Source organism: Pleurodeles waltl, chromosome 5 (assembly GCF_031143425.1).
Source record: "Pleurodeles waltl isolate 20211129_DDA chromosome 5, aPleWal1.hap1.20221129, whole genome shotgun sequence".
In the NCBI taxonomy this organism is placed as follows: Eukaryota; Metazoa; Chordata; class Amphibia; order Caudata; family Salamandridae; genus Pleurodeles; species Pleurodeles waltl.
Genome location: NC_090444.1, coordinates 684,452,106 through 684,469,613, shown reverse-complemented (window position 1 = coordinate 684,469,613; position 17,508 = coordinate 684,452,106). Strand labels below are relative to the sequence as shown.

At 41.7% G+C, this 17,508-nt stretch overlaps 1 protein-coding gene across 2 annotated transcripts in view; it reads right to left on the bottom strand.

The window, feature by feature from the left end:
* Positions 1-17,508, bottom strand: part of SYTL3 (synaptotagmin like 3) — a 459,450-nt gene that overhangs the window by 51,381 nt on the left and 390,561 nt on the right. For both annotated transcript variants that reach the window (XM_069234590.1, XM_069234589.1), the window contains exon 13: positions 5,178-5,292. In XM_069234590.1, coding sequence (XP_069090691.1) covers positions 5,178-5,292 — 115 coding nt within the window. The remainder of the gene's footprint in view (positions 1-5,177; positions 5,293-17,508) is intronic.

Genomic DNA, 17,508 nt, shown 5'->3' with positions numbered 1-17,508 from the left:
GGGAAGCAAAATGTGAACAACACTTGAATAGACCAATGGATGAAGAGAGCTGAATGGAAGCCCCATTATATATCGCTGATATTTAAAAAACTGACTATGTTTCTATCTCAGCATTCTCTGAGTAGAGTGACGATGAATGGAAAAGGGAGAGTCTAGCCCTTGAACAAACTCAGGGGCATATTTATACTCTGTTTGTGCTGAATTTCCGTCATTTTTTTATGTAAATTCGGGGCAAACCTAACTCCATATTTATATTTTGACATTAGATGCATCTTACATCAAAATATAGGAGTTTGCACCATTTTTGGGATGCGTGCACTTTCCTTGCGTTAATGAGAAGCAAGGTAGACATTCCCATCTAAGAATTGTGCTATCCCCATAGCTCTATATTTATCCCCTGTACTAAAATAACGCACAGGTGGGAGGAGGGGGCCAAATAATCTTGCAAAGCTTGCTTTGTACCATTATTTAATGCCTGGTTCAGACCAGGCATTAAGGGACCTAAGAGCCCATTTCCATGGTTACACACCATGGAATGGGTCCACAGGTGCCCTCCCCAAGCCCCAGGAACACCCTGACCCCACCAGAGCAACACCAGGGAATGGGGGACCCCATCCCAGGTAAGTCTGGATAAGTATTTTTATTTTATTTTTGCCATTAGGGGCCCTAACTCGGGCCCCCCTGCATGGCACAGGGTGGAATGGCCATGCCTAGGGGACACTTGTCCCGTGTGCTGGTCACTGGGGTGGTGGGCATGACTCCTGTCTTTCCTAAGACAGGAGTCATGTTTTTGGTGGTTGTGTACCAGGTAATGGCGCTAGTCTGGATAGAGGCATTTTTTTTGCCTCTAACCAGGATAGCGTCATTTTCTGACGCACAACCCGGTCCTTCCCTACTGCCACCCCCACCCCACTAGCGTCTTTTTAAGCTGCCCTGGGGATTACGACTTTGTTCTCCACGAGCGATTTCATGGTGGTAGAACCACCATGGAAAGGGTGGTGAAGAACAGGTGCTGGTGCACTCCGCGCACAACAGCGTTGCCGCCAGCTTTTTATGAGCCGGAGACAATGCTGTAGGCCGTTTCCCGCTAACCTCAGTTTCCGCCCGCTGACCCAGTGGCAAACTTGTAATGGGCCCGGTGGGGAGGCAGCCACAGTGGCGGCAACCTCCCTGTCGGGATTTCGGCGGACGGGCTTTTCCGTCCGCTGAAATCGCAATAAGGCCCCTAGTGTCCACAAAGAGTCAGCTGCATTCTTTAGGACCTAATTAGGAGCCCAAATTCAAAAGTCTATCCCCCATCCATTCACTATAACTAGTACTGTAAATAAAGGTGGTTCTGCATGCAGAACAAACATTAAAAAATAAAAATAACAAATTGTTATACTATCCCATCCTTTTAATATTCTTTGAACCAAAAAAAAATATAGCATATGTTAGTCATATACCTCTCCTAAAAAAGAAATACTTTTAGACATAGCTTTTTAAAACAGGGCCTTCTATGAAAGAATAACAGTGTAAACGTTCATTTCATACCATGCAATTTCACTGCATACGAAAAATAAGTTGAACACATACATTAAGATGATGACAGTGTGTGTGTGAATAAGTCTTGTCCTACATACTCTCTGATAAGAGCTCCTAAAAGGGAGCCATGGTAACTCTCATTGTGAAGCCCTGCTCAGGGCAAACAATTTGAGGTTGGTTATCAGTCTGGTATCTCAATGAGTGATGAACAGTGAAAAAAAAAAACACATGATGACCCCATAGAAGAGTCTTTTTTATAGAGGTGAATGGTCTTCTCAAAATACAAATTGTAGTTCCTCCTCCTCTTACACGGTCGCGGCAAAAATATTTAGACTCTGCTCTGATAGAGGACAGTGTCACAAATAGGTAAAGATCCTTCTCTTAATTATCGCCAGAAAAAAACACAGTAATCCAACCAAATGCCCAAGTTTAATGACTAAGCTGGAAATGAAAGTGATTGCATGGTAGCATATAGGTGTATAGCTAACTGTTATATAGTATTTATATAAACATTATTTTTGCCTGGCCAAAAAGTAATTACAATGTGAAACCTGGAAAAAAAAAACATCCATCTAACTTCTCATTTAATCATTACATAACAGTTTACTGCTGTTAATATCTGATTTTGCATTAGTGTAATGACTCACCTGCCCTCACTATGGCCTTGTGCCGCCTTAAGGAAAAATACGCTCAGACATGACAACTGGTGCTGTCAATTTAACCCATGGAAGTAAACACTTCATAAGGTGCACACTGTCTCTGATTCTGTAGTGACGGCAGGCACCCCATAATACTACCAAAGAACATGTATTTCTTACAGGCAGGCCTTCAGCCACTATGGTTTTGTTGCTAGGCTTCAAAATTCCTGCCAGAGCTGACCACAAGATTTGGGGATAGGCAGACAGCACGTCAATTTTCTTTAGCACTTCCCACTATCTTGACGAGAACATCTGTTAAAATGTGGGCGCATTTTATGGATGCTTGGCGTCGCTTTAGCACCATTTATTTTGGAGCTAAAACGGCACTAACCTAACTCCATATTTATACTTTGACGCTAGACCCGTCTAGTGTCAAAATATAGGAGTTAGTGCCATGTTTAGGATGCGCGAAACCACCCTACGTCAATGAGATGCAAGGTAGGCATTCCCGTCCTAAACATGACGCAAACTTCCTAGCACCATATTAATCTCCAGGCACAAAAACGACATGCAAGGAGGAAGCGGACCTAAATAATGGCACTAAGCCTGCTTAGTGCCATTATTTAACGCCTGGGTCAGACCAGGCGTTAGGGTGCAGGTAGGCCCATTTCTATGGTGGAACACCATGGAATAGGCACAATGATGCTCACACCAAGCCCCAGGAACACCACCACCCACACCACAGGAACACTACAGGAAAGGGACCCCTTCCCAGGTAAGTTCAGGTAAGTATAATTTTATTTTTTTGTAAGTGCCATTGGGGGTCCCTTACATGGGGCCCTCTGCCTGGCATTGGGTATGTCAGGCTTGCCCAGGGGACACTAATCCCCTGTGGTGGGAATTTTGGTGGTTGTGATGACTCTTGTCTACACTTAGAGAGGAGTCATTTTTTGGCTGCTTGGGTGTCATAAAATGACGCTAGACTGGATAACGGCACATTTTTTTACGCTGATCAGCCTAACGTCATTTCAGACCCACTAGCGCCATTTTCCCTAACACCATCCCTGACCGGTTAGCATCTTTTTTTAGATGCTAGCCATTCCTTTGCGTCATCTTGCACTATTTATTAAATATGGCTCTAAGGAATGGCACTAGCCGGTGTTAAGACAAATTACGCAAAACTGCATTAGCGCAGTTTTGCCACATTTTTCATAAATATGGGTCTTGGTTTTTTGAAGGCCTCAGAATGGTGACCTGTCCGAAATTAGCTGACCTGGGGAGGGGACCACAAAGAATATAAGTCTTTTTCAGTACCGCTTCCAGTAAGTGGCTAATAGGATATAGAAGATTCTCAAACATTTCAACACGGCATGGAGATGTAGGAAAACTTTTTCTACACCATGAAATTATTTTTTCCTGGTAGAGAACAAGAAAAATTCCACACTTCCACCACTGTGATTCACAAAGACTGCTGCTGAGAGGGAATTTAGCAAGGATAAGCGTTAGGAAGCTTAAGTATGTGTGGAAATCTGTAGCTAACATAAATTTCCACAAACCTAAAGATTTCTGTGAGATCTCTGAATGACGGAAATCTTCTGAAATCATAGATACAAGCCTATCAGCATCATTCTGAGTGATGCAGTGTTTTGCGTATTTTTTAAAATGCAAATTCAGCACAAACCTAACTCCATATTTATATTTTGACGTTAGACACGTCTAACGTCAAAATATAGGAGTTTGCACCATTTTTGGTCAGTGAGATGCAAGGTAGTCATTCCCGTCTAAAAAACTGTGCTATCTCCATTGTCCCATACTTATCCCCCGTTCTAAAATGATGCACGGGTGGGAGGAGAGGTTAAATAATGGTGCAAAGCTTGCTTTGCACCATTATTAAATGCCTGGGTTAGACCAGACATTAGTGGACCCTTGGACCCATTTCCGTGGCTAAACACCATCGAATGGGTCCACAGGTGCCCTCCCCAAGCCCCAGGAACACCCCCACCACCACCACCAGAGGGACACTGGAGGATGGTGGACCCCATCCCAGGTAAGTTTGGGTAAGTATTTTTTACGTTTTTTTATTATTTTTTTACCACCGAGGGCCCTATCTTGGGGTCCCCTGCATGGCACAGGGTGCAATAGCCATACCCAGGGGACACTTGTCCCCTGTGCTAGCCACTGGGGCAGTAGGCATGATTCCTGTCTTTTTTAAGACAGGAGTCATGTTTTTGGTGATTGTGCGCCAGGAAATGGCGCTAGTCTGGTTAGAGGCATTTTTTTTGCCTCTATCCAGGCTAGCAAAATTTTTTGACGCACAACCCCTTCCTTCTCTACCACCACCCTCACCCGGCTAGCGCCTTTCTGAAGACGCTAGCCCAAGTTTAGCACCGGCTTGCACCATTCCTTTAAGGTGGCGCCTGGCTGGAGCTCAGGAATGGTGCAAGCCGGCGCTATATTTTTTGGTGCAAAACTGCATTCCCGCAGTTTCGCACCAAAAAGTATAAATGCGGGACTGAGTCTGTGAATGATTTCACATCTAGAGTTCTTTGCAAATTACGAATCCTGGCTTTCTTCCTATGAAAGATCCTCGAGTTATCACTTGGAAGAATTTTCTGGCAAAAGTGAGCTAAATGGAATAACATGCAATAATACAATTCTTAAAGCCCGTTACTGTGGGTTATCATCCAATGTCTAAGGGAAATTCTGGAAATGGAAAAGCCTACCCTGACCCTGAAATAGCAGTGTTTCACCTGAATGGATCTTCCACCCAATTTTTCTGATTAACTCGGTCTGAGGAGTTAAAATGTGAACTTTTCCCACTGAAAAATGGCCCCTGAGAAATGTATCCCTGATGAATATTCAACAATCCTTCTGGGTTGACAAGGCTATTCTGTTTCATCGTCTTGCACTAGACACAAACTCCTACAATCACTGGTTGCTTCTGAATAAGCGGAAACTAAGCACACATGGACGTTTGAAAGACGCATCTATGTGTAAGAGGGCGGTGTACATTACCTTCTGATGTCTCATCCACATACTGAATCTTTCCACCCTGGGAGGGTGTCAGCAGCTTTGCTTGAATCTCCAGCTCCCCGTTGTACTGCTCGATCACCTCTTCACACGTGTTGCGCTAAAGAAAGAAGCAAATACCATGTTTACCAAAGGCAGTGCCCTTCCCTCTGCTTTGCCACCCTTCAAATAACATATGCACGATGGAGTGGCTAAAGTGCACGAGAAGAATTTAACAAGAAAACATTTTTAGAGCATATTGCAAAAATATGCCTACAGCTCTAGGAAGACATGGAAATAAGTGGCAAACAAATGTTGATAAAATCAATGGGTTTGTATTTTTATAATAGACGCAGAGGAACAGATACACATCGCTGGCGTAACGAAACTTGAGGGGGGACCCCTGCAAAGCACCTGGAGGGGGGCCTTTCCAGACTCATTCAGGAGCGTTCAGTCCAGGGTACGCAGCTGAGGGGGGGGTACTCACCGGGGGCATTTGATATGCCACTGATATACATCAATACACCTATAAGGCAGTAAAACAGAGGCTTCGAAGCACATCCAGACTAGCATTCACACTGGAGCCTCAGTACAAGGGCAATACAAAGGCGGAAGCCCTTGTACACCGAGAAGACACATGCAGGCCCCTATTTGCATAAGTAACACACACAACGACACCCATACACAGAGACGTCACATGTACAGGCTCTAAATCAAACAGGTTGCACATGTGCATAAAACATATATACATACAGGGATGCATATACATCCACAGAAAACTCTCGTATAGGTCAGGGAGACATTTCAATTACACCACAATAATGTCACACTATTTCACTGTTTTTGGGTTACACTTGTCACACAAAATTCACAAAATGATGATATTAAGCCACGGCGCATAATTATGCGTAATTAAACGCCATTTCTACTAAAAATGTACCATGTGCACATAAAAGGGAACGGCCAGAACATGAGCAGCTGCTGTTTGAGACTGTTGTGTTTTTTTGTGCTAATGTTTCAGAGCAAAATGTGTCCTCGCATTCAAAGTGAGTGCAAGTGTATATGGCTACCAATCACTGTATACTGAATGACTAGTTTTTAAGACAAAACACATTTGATTCACTGTGAAAAAAAATAATAATACACGCACACTCCTATGAGTCAGGTGCTCTGCGCAGCAGATTACACCAGTGACCGACGGAGACACGACACTGAAGACAACAATTCAAACAGTATCAATGAGCGACAGCTACACTCCATTCCTGAATCCTGAAGCTTGCTTCCAAAGCTCTTTTCCATGGCCAAGTACAAAGCTGGGAGTACTACAAATCGGTCACTGTTTTGCATACTTTAAATATCTGACATGAACGAATGTTGCAAAACAGGAGCATTCATCAAGCCAAATCTAAAAATAGCTAATTTTGCTCACGGACAAGATTCTGATTGAAAATTATTTCTAGAGAATGTCAAGACATTTTTTGTACATATGCATCGGCTCTATTCCCTCTCTCAAAGCTCTATGTTGCATGCAGAAAATAATGAGGTGCCAGAAAGAAGTGCTATCTCACTTCTAACTGTAGTTTACTGGTACTTTAAACTTGCTGTCAGTTTATGACACAAAGGCCCATATTTAACAGAAAATGATGGAGCACGACTATGCGAAAAAAAATTGGCAGCACCGCGCTCCATCATTTTCCCAATGCAGGGATGCACTGTATTTAATTGAATATGGCGCACCACTGTGTTGTCCCCTGTGCCGGCGCTAAATTTGCACCATTGTGCAAGGATGGCTGTGTTAAGGGGAAGATTGTCTTTGTGCAGGAAGGGACATCTTCCTACACAAAAACAATATTAAATGCCAATTTGCTCTTTCTATATGTGCTGTAGAATGCAGCACACATAGAAAGAGGAAAAACTAGGAGAAATTAAAGCATTTCTCCTTGTTGCGCCCTGCTAATGCCATCCCAGGGGTGGTGTTAGATTTTGGCACTACCTCAGGTTTACGAAAACTCATAAATCTGGGGCAGCATCAAAATGCAATGGGTGTTGCTGTGGCATGCGCACAGCAACACCCATTGCATGCCCCTTCCACGCAAACTGCTGTGTCTGAAGGGGCCATTTTTACAAGGAGGCGTTAAGCCTCAAAAAGTGGCTTAACGTCACCTTGTAAATACGGTGCAAGGCATAGCGCCGCTGGAGAGTGACGAAAAGTGACGCTCCAGTGGCGCAAGATTCCTTCCCATTTTACTTCTTGGCGCTATATGGTAAGAACTGGAGATGTGGTTTCACTCTGAATCAGTCTGAGGCTAAGTTGACCAGACCCCAATAACGCTATAACTTGTGGCCTAACGTTACTTTCCATCATGAGTTACAGTTTCTTCAGATAAGTATAACTGTAAGTATAACTGTTAAATTTCCATGGTCTTGTATGGGTAAAACGACAACCTAACTACACCGTCCCTGTAACCTTTGTTTTTTTCAGTGAATTTCTATGGGTTTTTAACGCACATGTTAATATTTGTGTCTGGTTGCAGCAAGCCAACCAGAGCCTTGCTTTTCCCCAGGGTCCCAGGAGGATCCAAGGAGGATCTGAGGAGGATCCTCAAATCCGCGGATTGGCCATAAGGGACCCCTCCAAGTGTCCTATTGGGTCAGGATACCTGTGTCCTCACCCCTTATATGTTTTTACACTGTTTTTTTTCCCACCCACCAGACAGTGCAAGAAAAAAAATGGCAGCCACAACCTTTCTGTCAGATTGCGGCCAGCCATTCACGGCCTTGCTTGTCCTCCAAATCCATGGAGGATCCAATGAGAATGTGTGTCCCTATATATACAAATTTGGTTTTCATTTAATAACTAGAAAACTACTGAACAGATTTACACCAAATAACAAAAATGCCTCTTTCTAGACCAAGATATATATATATATATATATATATATATATATATATATATATATATATATGTACATATACATATATATATATATATATATATATATATATATATATATATATATATATATATATATATATATATATATATATAAAACCTAGTGGTGGTCACCAGTAGGTAGTTATAGTTCCCATAGAAAAAGCATTTTTTGACTTGCCTATATCTTTGGCACTGTTTGACGAATCTTCCCGAAAAGAAAAAAAAGTGTTGCAGTGATTCGCATTGCGCATGGAAAGTTTCAGGGTGATCCGTTAAGCAGAGGCCAAGAAAAAGAGGGGGTCATTCTCAAAGGACCTCTAGACATGTCTACAGCCTGAACAACCGGACAGAATTACACCCTTTTTGGCATGTGCAGGTGGTACATAGGCAAGCTAAGCCTGTGCAGTGCAGTGCTCAACCACCTTTTTTACCGGGGTGAGCCAGAAGCTTCTTGCACATGCACAAAATGCATTTGTTTTCTAGATCCAAGACCATCCAGCACATTACCCTTTTGGGAACCACAAATTATGCGTTTACACTTTTTCTTTACCAGAGGTGCCTGTCTGCAAGGTTTCCTGATCATACTTGCAATATGCCTTGGTTTCTCTGTCAGGAATTGAGCTCAACTTAATCGGCCACATTTCCAAAACAGCCAGTTAGCAGTTTCTTTTATGTATGTTAGGATCCCATTTCATGCTGCTTGACAAGCAAGAATTCTACAATATGGGTACTCAATACAGATTCACACTTTTTGTTAGTAACCTCAAAATGAGCACTTTCTAAGAGAAACTATAAAAGCAGTTGAAAAGGACAAATGAACAGATATTTCAGGGACACGAGATATAATAATGTGCTCTCTGTGGCTAGATGGTTAGTATTTTTTAATTTAGTGTAAAACCCTCAATTTTTGCCATACCCCGGCAGGCATCCAGCATCAAGGCAATTCCAGCTACCACAGCACTGTTGTTGACCTTATTCTGGACAAAACATCTGCATCTGCTTGTGTGTGTTTAATGCTTTCATCAGCCATGTCACAACACCCAATGTTGGCATATTATTTGCTGTTGCCTTCTTCACAAACAATTGATGGTGATTAGCTAGCCTAGTAACCAAAAGATACGACGACTCCAAGTATACAGGCATCTTTCATGGAACATTGTCTGCAGCCAAAGTCCGTGACCCATATTTACCAGCTGTGAGGAACATGGACTGTAGTGAACAAGGGTTCTTCACACAGTGCAACACCGCAAGTCATGCTCCATGGACACAGTGACAGTGAAGGTAAGATCTGGATTAAGTAGACAAGTCTACTGGATCCATCATTGTACTCAGCCCCATCAACGCATGGTCACAGACTATACCCTTTGATTGCTGTCGACAGTGACACTCCACATATGTTATGGCAAAAGGCTATGGCTTGTATGCAATACTCAAAAGGCACAAAAGGCATGACAATGCTTTGTAGCTACAGGGGACACGTGTACTAAGCCCCTCCTAATACACAGTACCAGTGGGTGAGGGTGCGAGCCATGCCCTTTGTGCCAGCAACAACAAGCGGGGCTTGCGACCTTGCCTTACTTCAGAGATGCGGCAAGCTGAATTGTGAAGCGTATTCCTGGAACATTATGGAGGATGGACTTATGGCAGCTCCTGCGTTGAAACAGGTAGGCAGAATTAAAGTCTGTAGTTGGGACTTCTGCGGCACTGTAGGCATCAGTGCAACTTGGGTCACAAGCTTTCATTTGGAAGGTGTTAACGCCTGCCAGTCTAGTTCGTTCACTGATTCTTCATCTATCACCTTTCTGTTTCTTTCTCCCTTATCAGTACCCTTAGTTTCCTAACTACATTGCATGTACTTTTGACCACAATGCCGGACATTTTTGTATTTGTCCTTGTGATTGTCCCTTTAACACCTTTCATCTAGAGTTGTTACCTACTGGGTCATGTATCATTCTCTACAGTAGCCAAAGAGTATGGCCACAAATCTTCACCTACATGAGCAATGTCACTTTTAGGTCATAACTGTAGGTCTGGAGAATCAAACCATCTATTAAAATATTTTGCCAACGTGACATGAAAATATAGCATATAAACAGACTACACCCAGGTACTCCCAGACTACCTCTCCGAGGACCTGGCACTGACTGCGGTCTAATGCTGTGAGTTGCATGCAAAAAATGCAACATCACACTACAAATGTAATGTGATGTTCTCTGTACCGCAGTGGGGTTCATGAATGTATATAAGCAGCACGTTTTAGGTCTGGGTTTTGGTAACAAAGCTGTGAAACAGTTACATTACTAACAATATACATGGCGTGGGCTTTGGGTGTTCTCTTTCACCAGTTATCTCTTTTCCAACAGTCTCTTTCAGCCATTGACTTGAGAAGTTGTCACACACATAATGGGTTGGCCCAGTAGAGTTCTCATCTATCCCTAACTTCTAATGACTCCCTGGCTGTGTCCTTCTGCCTCCACTCGCGTGTATGCGTTGCACTATGAGAGGGACTACTTTACAAGTATAGACCTCTCTGTTCACTCTTCCTGGCTGCCTACCCTGTGTCTCCCTTAAATGTACCATCACTGCATACAATTGCAGATTAATCCCAGAGCCACTGACTTTAACAATTCAATTCTTGTTATAAATAAGTGAATCATTTCAAAATTCAAAAAAAGAATTGGAAATCCTTTGTTAAATTGAAGTTGAGAGCAGGTGGTTTTGAACCTTTCTGAGGAAAAATCCCTTGAAACTCACTGCAAACTCTTAGTTGACAAAGAGTTACATTTGTGTTGGAAGTAGTTGGGATCAAACATTAAAATATAAAACCTTTGAAAATGAATGCAAAAACGCAATTTCAAGTGTTATAATATTTTAAAAATGAATAGGCGCTAGACATAGGGGTGCGTGGGTGCTGCAGCACTCCCAAAATAACCATGCTAGAGTGCAGAATGAGACATAAAGAAACCTTTACGTTTCGTTTTTATCTTGTTATCTTTGTTGTGCATTCAAATGCAGCTTTTTTTTCTTTGAATCATTATTTTTAAGTTTAGATAAACACTGACTCAGCAGTAAAAGAGCAATGAAATCAACCGCACAATGAACAGTGACAGGTCATCTGGTTTTTCTTTTAATATAAAGATTCATTCTCCTTTTCAATCTCTGACTGCAAAGTTAGAGGATTATGTTAAGTGAACTACCTGACAATCTTGAATGGGGTACAGAGAGTGTGAAAAGAAAGGCTGTAAGATGTCAGTTGTATTCTAACACACAGTATTGAAATACCTCTAAATGAACTGTACAAATATTTAAAAAAATGTCAGCATTCAGGAAACCACAAATTAAGCATATTTTTGTTATTCTAAAGTGTGATGGAAACAAAGGCCCAAATTTATACTTTATTTGCGCCACATTTGTGTCATTTTTTGACACAAAAGCAGCACACACGTACAAAATATAATTGTATTTTATACGTTTGCGCCACTTTTGCGTCAGAAAATGACGCAAATGCAGTGGAAAAAAGTATAAATATGAGCCAAAGATTGTAATAGGGACAAAACAAATCAAGACACTTTACTTGTTGATGTGCAAATAATAAATATTTCCTGTAATACTGCATATCAGTTGTAATGTGGTGGCCATTTCAATGGAACATTTGGGCCCTGATTTCTACTTTTTGACGCAAACCTGCGTTAGCGCAGGTTTATGTAAAAAAGTTTATCGCCGGCTAGTGCCATTCCTGAATGCCAGCCAGGCGTCATATTTAAGGAATGACGCCAGCTGGCGGTAAGGCCTGATTAGCGTCAAGATAAATTATGCTAACGGGGTGGGGGAGGCATAGGGGAAACACGAGGTTGTGCGTCAAAGAATGGTGCTAGTCAGGTTAAAGTCAGAAAAATGACGCCAACCTGACCAGCGTCATTTTTTGACGCACAACCCCGTGGACATGACTCCTGTCTTAGTAAAGAAAAAGGGCCGATTCATGAAAAGTGGCTTTGCACATGCACCCCTTAATGCCCCACTAATGCCACCATGTGTGCGCTGTATTTCAAATATGGAGCACCATGGCAGTAGTATAATATATATATATATATATATATATATATATATATATATATATATATATATATATATATGCGATGAGATCATCCAGCATAGAAAGCAACTCCCTTGGGCTTGAAAATTAAGAACATTTCTATTTATTCACCTTCACCTTGACCTCAGTATACCTATACCTTGCGGTCAGCTGAAACATCCTGTTTGTTGGTCCTCCTGAGGGTAGGTACCTCACTGAAGGAGGATCTACCTGTTGCTGGCGAGGAAAAGCTAAGTTATTCTTCTATTGTAGGTCTGGATTGACACCACACCTGTCTGTAAGATCTATTACTCATAGTGTATATAAAGTGGGCTCTGGGGCAGCCCTTGCAATCATTAGGCGGATCAGCCTCTTGTAAACATTGGCTTGAGACATTGAGAACAGCCCAGAGAAGCTATTCTCTCTTATCATCCTGCTGTTGGATATTTGGTGTATCAATCCACCTCCCATGGAGTCCTTGAAAATAAATGAATGCGGGCCTGCGGCAGCCATTTAAAAAAAAATATGTCTGCCATGATTCATATGCAAGCATGACCACATTGCTTTTTGTTTAGCACACTGGACTGCCATCTTTTCATTAGGCCATCTTGATTTACAACTAGGAGGTGTAACAATGCCTCCACCACCACAATGTCACCACCACCTATAATGCCACCATTATTACTACCACCAATATCATAACCACCTATACCTCATTACCACCTCTAGCTATCCCACTAATATTACTACCACAATGCCAATATTGAATACCACCACCAATACCACCACACCTTTACAACTACTATTCGTAATAATATGACCAACACCATCAGCACCATAGCTGTTATACCACTAAGAATACCTCAAATACAGCTTCTACCAATACAACCAGTACCACCACCAGTACCACCACCAGTACCACCATCAATATGATCAACACAATCAATACCAAACCAGTATTGTCACTACCAATATCACCAACACTACCACAATACCAAAGCCACCCCAATATCACACCAACATAACCACCAAAACACCACCACTAATACTACCACCATCAACAATACCAAAACCACAAATGCCACCACTAATACTACCACCAGAACTACTAATAGCATAGCCACCAATGTCATTGCCACTATCTATATCATCAATTCGACCAATGGGGTACCACCAGTACGATATCATCAATATCACCACTAACATCATCACCCATACCAGCACCAGGACCATCAATACTATCACTGAGACAACCAATGTTGCCTCTAAGACCACCACCAATTTCATACCACTATTAATAACACCAACACAACATTGCCAATATCACATAAATACCACCAACGCACGTGTAATCACCACTAGCACAATTGTCACTAATCCAGTTAGCACCACCATTACCAGGACCAGCACCACAGATACACCACTAATACCATCACCATTTCTAGTTCCACCAATACAACAACCAAAATACCACACCAAATAGAATACAGTACTATGCCACCACCAATAATGCCACTAGTACCATCGCCGCCAGCATCGCACCCAATAAATACCAACGCCACTACCACTACAACTATTACCAATCAAAGGCAAAAGCCAATAGGTCAGAATTTATTATGCTATGTTATGGAAACATAATCTTTATATACACTGGTTTGCGTGTGTTGACACATAAACTCAGATCTGTTTGCTTTGCCAATGCTTTGTTGTTTTGAAATTTTTGCTTTTTTCGGTTCTTTTGGAGAGATTTGGCTGTAGCTGGCTATGCTTTTTTGTCACAGCCTAAGACTCCGGTAGTATTTTCGTAGCAATCAAAATATGCAGTGCTAGGCGAAGAAAGTTTCTCTCTTCGCACCCTATTTTTGTGCATGAAGGGTTCGACCGAGGCATATACATTTTAGCATAAAATGATGCCTAGCTGAGATATGCATTTTATTGCTGTTTAGCTCCCTTTCGCTTTGGTATTTCTGCGTCGGAGTCTGGTTCTTTCTTTTGGATTTAAGAACTCCTTTAGGGACAGGAGGAAAGGTATGAGGTTCCCTTCAGCATATGGGTAACTCAGCTGTGGCTTTCAGTTTTTATTTGCTGCCTGACAGAATTGGAGGGTGTGGTAGGCCAGTGCTTAATTTGTAAATAAAAACGTACTGGTGCTCAAAGCCCTCCTCTTAAACATGCGACTTCTGCAATTAAATGTAGGAACACGGAATACTGAGGCGGCGTAATCCTGAAGCCTTCTCGGGCCTCTTAAATCCATTTAAAGTCACTCTCTGCCCCTTCAGCTCACTCTGCAGCTTTCTCCCATTGCGACGCTCTTTTGTTTTTCCCTTCCACTGTCTTTCCCATGTGTTTCTTTTGCTTGCAGTAAATGTTTGAGGCAGAAAAATAAGCGCCGGCCCTCAGAAGTAAGTTCCGGGGCTTCGCATTGGAAACAACAAGCACAAATGAAGCACTCGTTCTAACATAGGACCGAATGCCTATGGAAACACACCATGATGTTTCCTTCTCGATATCCAGGGTGCACTGAACTCCTCAATGGCTTGCAATACCCTTATACATGGGAGAAGGTCCTTAATCAAATATATCTGTACATGAGGCGCTATACTCCAAACCTTCAATGTGACATTGAGAGCACAACTATTTGGTGTGTACAAAGGTCACCAGTATTGAAAGGCCTTCACGTTCATCCTGTCCATAGCTGCAGAGTCCTGGGCAATAGCTATCAATGGTGCATAATCATAATCACGGCGCTGATATCCTTATAGTGGGCACCAGTTCAGAATTAATTATACAAAAACTGTTCTGGGCCCTGCAAGATCCACAGTCCACTTGACATCAATCTTTATTGGGTTATCCAGCCCAAAATGGTTAGGAAAGGGATCTGCAGTCCAAAGCAAGAGGCAAAGTCCTTGAAAGACGTTCAGTACATGATACACAAGATGTAGCTGTACCACAGCAGTCAGATAACAGAGATCCTGCTGACACTAGATGTGAAATCATCAATTGTCCCATTTTTTAGGGGGTTCCCAAACTTGCTGAGAATCCTCCAACGGCTAGGTCAGAAGAAAGTAACTTGGGTCTGCTCTTCAAGAGTTGCTTTTCCTCAACACTTCATGTAAGTCAAGAGTATATTTCGCTATTTATGACAACTTGGAAGAGTCCTTCTTCTCTTGCAACTACCCCACAAAATCACCTTTGTAGCTGTAGTCACGTCTACAATAGCCAATAAAAAGGGCATCCCCTCAATAAGCCAAGGCAACCGAGCTGTTTAGAAACCAAAGCAAAAAGTTCCCCTTCACTTACCCCAGTTCTACTGCTATAACTGAAGCAAAATGAGTGCCCTTAATTGTATGCGCTATGTGTCTTGTGAATGTACAAACATGTTTTTTCATAATGTACAAATACTTATTCTATTAAATGATCAAAGTTTAAGAACATTAAAAACTTTATATAAGATTTGTCTTGTCTGTCTGCAGTGTCATTAAATTTGTGTCTGTACGAATAAAGTTTTCCTCAAAACTACTGTTCATAAATGCAATCATAAATTGAAGACATTTTAATACGAACTGAATCTGAACTCTCTCGCACAATATCCATGCATACATAGTGATCTCCTCATCATCAGTTTCATAGGCATAGTATGAACAGTAGTTGTTCTTCTAAACGTTGACAATGCATTTCACTGGCTACAAATGGTACCTCTACCGTCTTCAGGCCTTATCAATCATGCACGCTACTTCATAGATACAATATTGTTAAAACTTCCAAGATCTCTACATAATATTTTACCTGCCAAGAGACCCTTTCCCTTTTTGGTCAGACCTGCCCTGTAATGGACCTCCTTATTACTTTTTCGTTTAGAACAATAATGCAATTTTCAGACACATTGATTCTTTGGAAAGCAAAACTAGTCCTACCTGGCTTGAGAACTCAGATGTTCCCAAACTGTTAAGTGTAAAATTTCGCACATTTACATTGGCACTCTCATCGAATTACGATGTTTATGATGTTTCCTCACATTTCTCTCTACAAATTATTTGACAGTGGTCCATTACTCTTCAGGTGATCTGTAAAATGACCTGTGTGTTCTTCTAGTTACTTTCAAATGTTCTGTTATCTACAAGCGTCTAAGCTGGGTGCAGTAAATTTGAGATTTTAGCTAATATACAAAGCCTGTCAAACACAAGTAAAAATCATGGTAAGTAAGAAAATAACATCCAGAATTTTTTTAACTAATGATGTTGAGATAAAAAAAACACGAAGAATTAATATGTAGAGAGAAGTGTGGGGAGATTTATAAATAGATGCAAGCATAAGTACAAATTGTAATGACATAAGGAAGAATTCCATCTCTAGAGGGTTTTCTTTGGGTGATTTGTGGACATCGAGAATTGGATGTTTTAAGAAACTGGATTATTATTTGTGGAGGTGTGCCTACCTACAACAAGAAATAATCACAACTCTTGTCAGGTGAAACCTCAAAGCCACTAAATTAATCTGAGCTCAAGCCCCTTGTAGCTATGACACAGAGCAGTCAGAATTAACTCCTCAGGGAAATGTGTAAAGTAGTTATGTAGTATCAAAACAGTAATAAAGTCAAAATGTAAAACAATAACAATCACAAAAAGAATCAGAAAAAAGAGTTAACAAGGATAGCAACACCAAAATAACACAAAATAAATAAGAGTAACCATGGATATGATTTTTTAAAGTTTCAAGTACCAATAGCTCCCAGAAGCATAAAGTGGCAATGATAGTCAATGGTCCAGTAGACCCGAACTGAGGCACAATTCGACACTGACTTAGATGGAAGGCGAGATGGATGCTTTGGGGCATATTTACAAGAAAGTGGTGCATCATAGATGATGCGCTACTTTACTTCCGCCCCGCTAACAGCACCTAACAACACCATGGTTGTGCAGTATTTACAATACTGTGCACCATGGCAGACATTAGCACAATAGCATCAAAAGTTTTTACGCTATTCTGGAGCTTTGCTACGCTAACGTGAAAACTTTTGACACTGGTGAAGCAAAGCAAAGTGAGGCCTATTGAATATACTGGGTGCGTCATTTTAATGCCTGCTCTGAGCAGGCGTTAAAAATGACGAGCCTCCCTGTGCCGGAACACCCCCTTTCACACATTCGGCCTGATGCAGGCATAATGTGTCACAAGGGGTTGCAAAGTGGAGCAATGCAAGAATTGCCACACTTTGTAAATGTGGCACAGCAGAAAAGTCACCTTAGCGTCCAAAAATGACACTATGGCAGCACTAAGGTGACTCAATGTGCTTGTAAATATGTCCCTTAGATGTTTAACCCCTTCGCTACCAG